Below are 4,570 nucleotides of genomic sequence, written 5' to 3'. Positions count from 1 at the left end.
ATTGGATTTATATAGCGCTTTTCAAGGCACCCAAAGCGCTTTACAATGCCACTAATCATCTGTGGGCATCTTCCCCACATGCATGTAACAATGCCTGCAAGATTTCACATTAATAATGTCATGTTATTCAATCACAGGATCCCTACCTGTGGATAAGGTGGTGGTGCTCTGTGAGTTTTATCCTGCTGAAAGCCTCCCATCCCTCCCCCAGACCATCCAGGGGATGCACTGCCAGCAGCAGCAGCTGCCTCCTTCTCTTGTCTGTGCATTTGTTGTCTGATCACAAATTCCCTCAGTCTTTGGCGCTATAAAACACGAGAAACTTTGATTAGCAAAGAAAAAACAAAAGCATGCAGAAGTGCACTCAATGCCTGCTCAAAGGCAAATATTTTGATACCGGTCTGTGCTTTTCCAGATCAGCAGGGCTGAGTCCTACTACTGAAGGGTCCTGTACTGCTGAAATATCAGGAATTTCTTGAGTTACTGGCAAAGATGGCTGACTTGACATGTCTGAAGTGTGGACAGCTGGTATTTCTTGAGATCCAGAGGAAGGTGGCACTCGCGAGGTAAGGCTGTCTGCTGACAAAGCCGGCTGAGTTTGTGGCTGTGGTTGCTGCACCATCTGAGTCTGCTGTTGAGTTATTTGAAAGCCTCCCGTGCTCGGGCTGCGGCTGAAAGTAGGGGGAGCTGATGGCTTTCCAGAGAGGGGATCCCCTATAGATGTATTAGTAGAATGGGCTGGAGATGGCTGGTTAGGATGAGGGGATGTTTTGAAACTTCCAGTTCCCTCTGGGCCAATAGAGGAAGTGCGAGGTGGCTTATGGACTGCTGCAAACGGGTCTCTAGATTGTGGCCTTGAAGGTGGCCGAGAACAAGGGTCTGGAGATTGGAAACGAGGAGTAGCAGGAGACTGGACAGAGTAACCATCATTGGACATGCCACCAGGAGTGTGGGGAGACTGGCAGCTGCCCTGGGACTGTGGGCTGGAGGGTACTCTAGGACATTGCTCCTGTTGAGCTACAGCGTGTCTCTGGGGTCCAAGAGAACAATTATCACCTGACTGCGGTCTGGTAGTTAGTGGAGGATGAATATGGGGATCAGAGTGAGAGGGAGACTGCCTGAAGCCTTCAGCAACATGGCTAGGTGAAGCTCCAGGATGAAGTGCCCCACTCTCTCCTTGGTGCATTCGTGGCGTTAAAGGTGCCTTGAACAAACCATCTCCAGACTCAAGCATTCCAGCAGGGGAGCCGGTGGACAGATCATGTCTGCCAACTGCAGAGGAACGTGGAGAGGGTGCACTCATATCAGTCCTGTACTGCCCTGTGCTTGCAGGAGATGAAGCCAATGCAGATGGTGACGGTGATGAACCATATTCTGGCCTTCCCATTCCTTGCTGGGTTCTGAAGGGATCTCCATAGTGGGTATTGTGGGATGGTGAAAAAATGGTCGACTCCCCGAGCCCAGGACCTCTTGAATGAGGACTTTCTGGAGGCCCTAGGGACTCCTGAGAGCCTTGCTGGGATTGTGGAAGAAGACCCTGTTGCTGCTGCAGCTGTGATCTGAAGTAGGGGTCAACCTGCTGAGCCCGTCTGGGGGTTCCAGGAGTTCCTGGTTGCATGTCAAAAGGGCCAAGACTGGCTGGCCGTCCCTGAGGAGGGCCCTGCGGGCCGGAAGCAGAATAACCTGAGGAAGGGGCCTGTACGGGGCTGGCCCCGGCATTAGAGAAAGGTGTGGTTGGGTGTGAGTAAGAATGGGGTGACTGAGGCGGAAGCTTAGCCAAAGGATCTGTCCGGATTTCAGCTGATAATGGAGTTTTGACAGGTCCATCTGAGAAAAAGACAGAAGACGATCCTGAATCGGGAGGCAAGGGAAATGGGCTGTCTGCAGAGCTGGGTTGAGAGGAGATTGATGTTGAGCCTGAAGGTGGTGGGATCTGGAGGTGTAAACTTGGCCGTTCTCCCTTTGCACGTGGTTGCTCTGTTTTTACTGGCCTGCACACTTGACTTTCTGCCTGCTGTGAAAAGGTAAAAAGAGCACCAAAGGAATATTAACCACACACACCGTAAACCTAATGAAGTCATTTGCTAAACTTAATAAAAAAAGAAATCTACTTTTAACTCACCTTCTGTGCCTTGTTTATCCTCTGAGCTGCTCGGTTATCTTTGGCCTTTTGCTACAAAGAGAGAGAGCGAGAGAGAGAGAGAGAGAGAGAGAGTCGGCTTCTGCACGTATGTACAGGCACACAAGTCCAAGCACGAACTCTTATAAAAACAAGGCTAAAAAACACACAATGGATAAATAAATAAATAAGAAATTTAAAAAGGAGAACCTAGCATATGACCAACTGCAAATTTAGAAATGTGTTAAAAAGAGAATTACAGCAAACAAATGATAATATGAAAGAATAATGTATTAAACAAAACAAAAACAGAGAACCTACCAGATATGGAACCTTGTCAGCAGCTGGGACCTTCCTCCAGATTTTCATGATCTGCTTGCAGCGACTAGCCCAATCTGTGGTGAGAGAAATATTTAACACTTACGTTACAACTGTGACATAAACTTAAAAATCATGACCTTGATAAAATACATTGTACAATATGTTTCTTCTTCACTAACCTGGGTAGTCCTGTTTGAGAGTTGGGAAGTTTGTATTGGCATAAAGAACAGGGGAAATAGTTGAGAGCTCTCCAAGCTCCTCATCCTTCTCCCAGCGCTGCAGACTACGCTGGTTATAGGACAGACCATCACCCTCTGCCTCTGTGGGGGTTGGTGGGGAGGAAGGAGTTGCTGGGGTAGAGGGAGTTGCCCAAGGGCTCTCCTCACCGCCATCTGGACTGAACAGCCCTCCTCTGTCCCTGTACACCATATAATAAGTTAGAGGGTTTGTTTTTTGGTCAAATAAAAAGGCCACATGCGGGGGAAAAATATAAATAATTGGGAATTAAGCTTCTGCTTTTATATGAGCTGTAACTACATGACTGAGATGCTGTGAAATAAAATGCACTAATGAGCCTACCGCATGTCGAAGAACGGTGACTGAGAAATTCCAGGAAAGGCATCCATCATTCCAGCTGAGGGCAGGGACCCTGCAATTCCGGTAATTGAATTAAAATACAACAGTTTTTCAATCATGCTTTTAATAATTCAGGAATCATACAACAGGTAATAATAGCTGCGGTTTTAATTATATGAACATCTGTAGGAAACCCTTGTTCTCACCTGAGGGGAGAGCTCTCTGTGGCAAAGCACTACGACTGAGTTCTCCCTTATTGCCCTCCAAGATGGGCTTCATACCTCCCAAGGAGGAACCATCCGACACTCCCAGAACCTTCCTGAAGAACTGCTCAGAATCCTGACTCTCCACCCCCTGTGGAAGACCTATCACACAAGCACAACAGCATGGTAGGAAGGAATAAATTATATTACAAGTCATTCTTAAATGCTATATAGCACAGTGCCCTCCGCAGGAAATTACCTTCATTTTTTTCTGCATCAGAATCATGAGGATCAGTTGACACCTGGTTTGTCTGCGATGAGGATGGTGTAGGAATCCCTAAAAGGTGTAAAACTTTAAAACAACCTGGAACTGCATGTTAAAAAGGTCTATTAACTTCACCTGCCATATAGATACTTACCTGCACCGTCTCCCTGAGCCTGGGGGGCTTCACCCCCCTCTTGCTTGAGAGGACAATTTATGTCCACCACACGATCCCCAGCATCAGCTAGTGAAAGAAACAAAAATTTACATATCCTGCACTGACTTTTTTTCTTAACCAGCATCCCAAATTCAAGTTAATGTTCTTACTGTCTGGGGTAGTACTCTTGGTTGGTGCTGGTAAAGTAGGTCTGATGGGGCATGAACCTGGCCTCTGCCCTGGAGGTATCATCACTGCCTTCTTACTCAAGTCTATCAGTGTCTTTCCAAAGAATGCCTCCTGCCGGGAATTACAAATGTTTACAATATATACATCAAATCAGTGGATATCTTTATTTTCACTTTTAAAACATGGCACATAGAGAGACAAGAAACCTGGAGATAAGCTGGAAACATATCCTCGAGTTTGCTCCTCTTCCGACCCCGACGTTTCTTGGCCTGTTCCTCTCCCTCCACTGGTTTAGGATCCATAATGTTGTCTGTGTCAGGGTGGGGCCCTAAAAATGTAATAATAAAATTCAGTTTTCTTTGGTTTAAGTTATTTGCATAAAATACATTGAATCACAACTCTACAAGTTAAGCAGAGATGAGGACGTTCCAAGGGAGCTGAACATTAAAAATGTCTAAGTGTGTGAAGGTGGGGGCATGTAGTGTTTGCATCATGTTGGATTTTAAAGCATTTTGTCACAAATTAAGTCCTGATCACGATGTTCTATTGAATCACCTTGATTATTTTTTTGCTTGATTCCTCTACTTTACCACCTTGTTCACTTCAGCATTGTGGCTTTAATTAAATAAACAAGGGCTTGGTTTGATGTCAGTGGTTGATATAAGTCTAAATGCAGCCTTAGATCACAAAGAAGGTGAACAAGCTACTATGTTCCTTAGCAAGCTTTCTGACCTGACATACCA

General features: G+C 46.0%; 1 protein-coding gene across 4 annotated transcripts in view; it reads right to left on the bottom strand.

Moving 5' to 3' along the window:
* kmt2d (lysine (K)-specific methyltransferase 2D) overlaps positions 1–4,570 on the bottom strand; it is a 30,635-nt gene that overhangs the window by 15,199 nt on the left and 10,866 nt on the right. For all 4 annotated transcript variants that reach the window (XM_005732589.1, XM_013910698.1, XM_013910697.1 and 1 more), the window contains exons 23-33: positions 4,034–4,155; positions 3,809–3,938; positions 3,639–3,725; positions 3,479–3,556; positions 3,223–3,381; positions 3,020–3,089; positions 2,620–2,858; positions 2,441–2,514; positions 2,123–2,173; positions 398–2,014; positions 147–305 (exon numbers count right to left, since the gene is read on the bottom strand). In XM_005732589.1, the coding sequence (XP_005732646.1) occupies positions 147–305; positions 398–2,014; positions 2,123–2,173; positions 2,441–2,514; positions 2,620–2,858; positions 3,020–3,089; positions 3,223–3,381; positions 3,479–3,556; positions 3,639–3,725; positions 3,809–3,938; positions 4,034–4,155 (2,786 nt within the window). The remainder of the gene's footprint in view (positions 1–146; positions 306–397; positions 2,015–2,122; positions 2,174–2,440; positions 2,515–2,619; positions 2,859–3,019; positions 3,090–3,222; positions 3,382–3,478; positions 3,557–3,638; positions 3,726–3,808; positions 3,939–4,033; positions 4,156–4,570) is intronic.

Source organism: Pundamilia nyererei, unplaced genomic scaffold (assembly GCF_000239375.1).
Source record: "Pundamilia nyererei isolate P.nyererei 1_Seehausen unplaced genomic scaffold, PunNye1.0 scaffold00047, whole genome shotgun sequence".
NCBI lineage: Eukaryota > Metazoa > Chordata > Actinopteri > Cichliformes > Cichlidae > Pundamilia > Pundamilia nyererei.
This window is presented reverse-complemented; position numbering and strand designations above follow the sequence as displayed.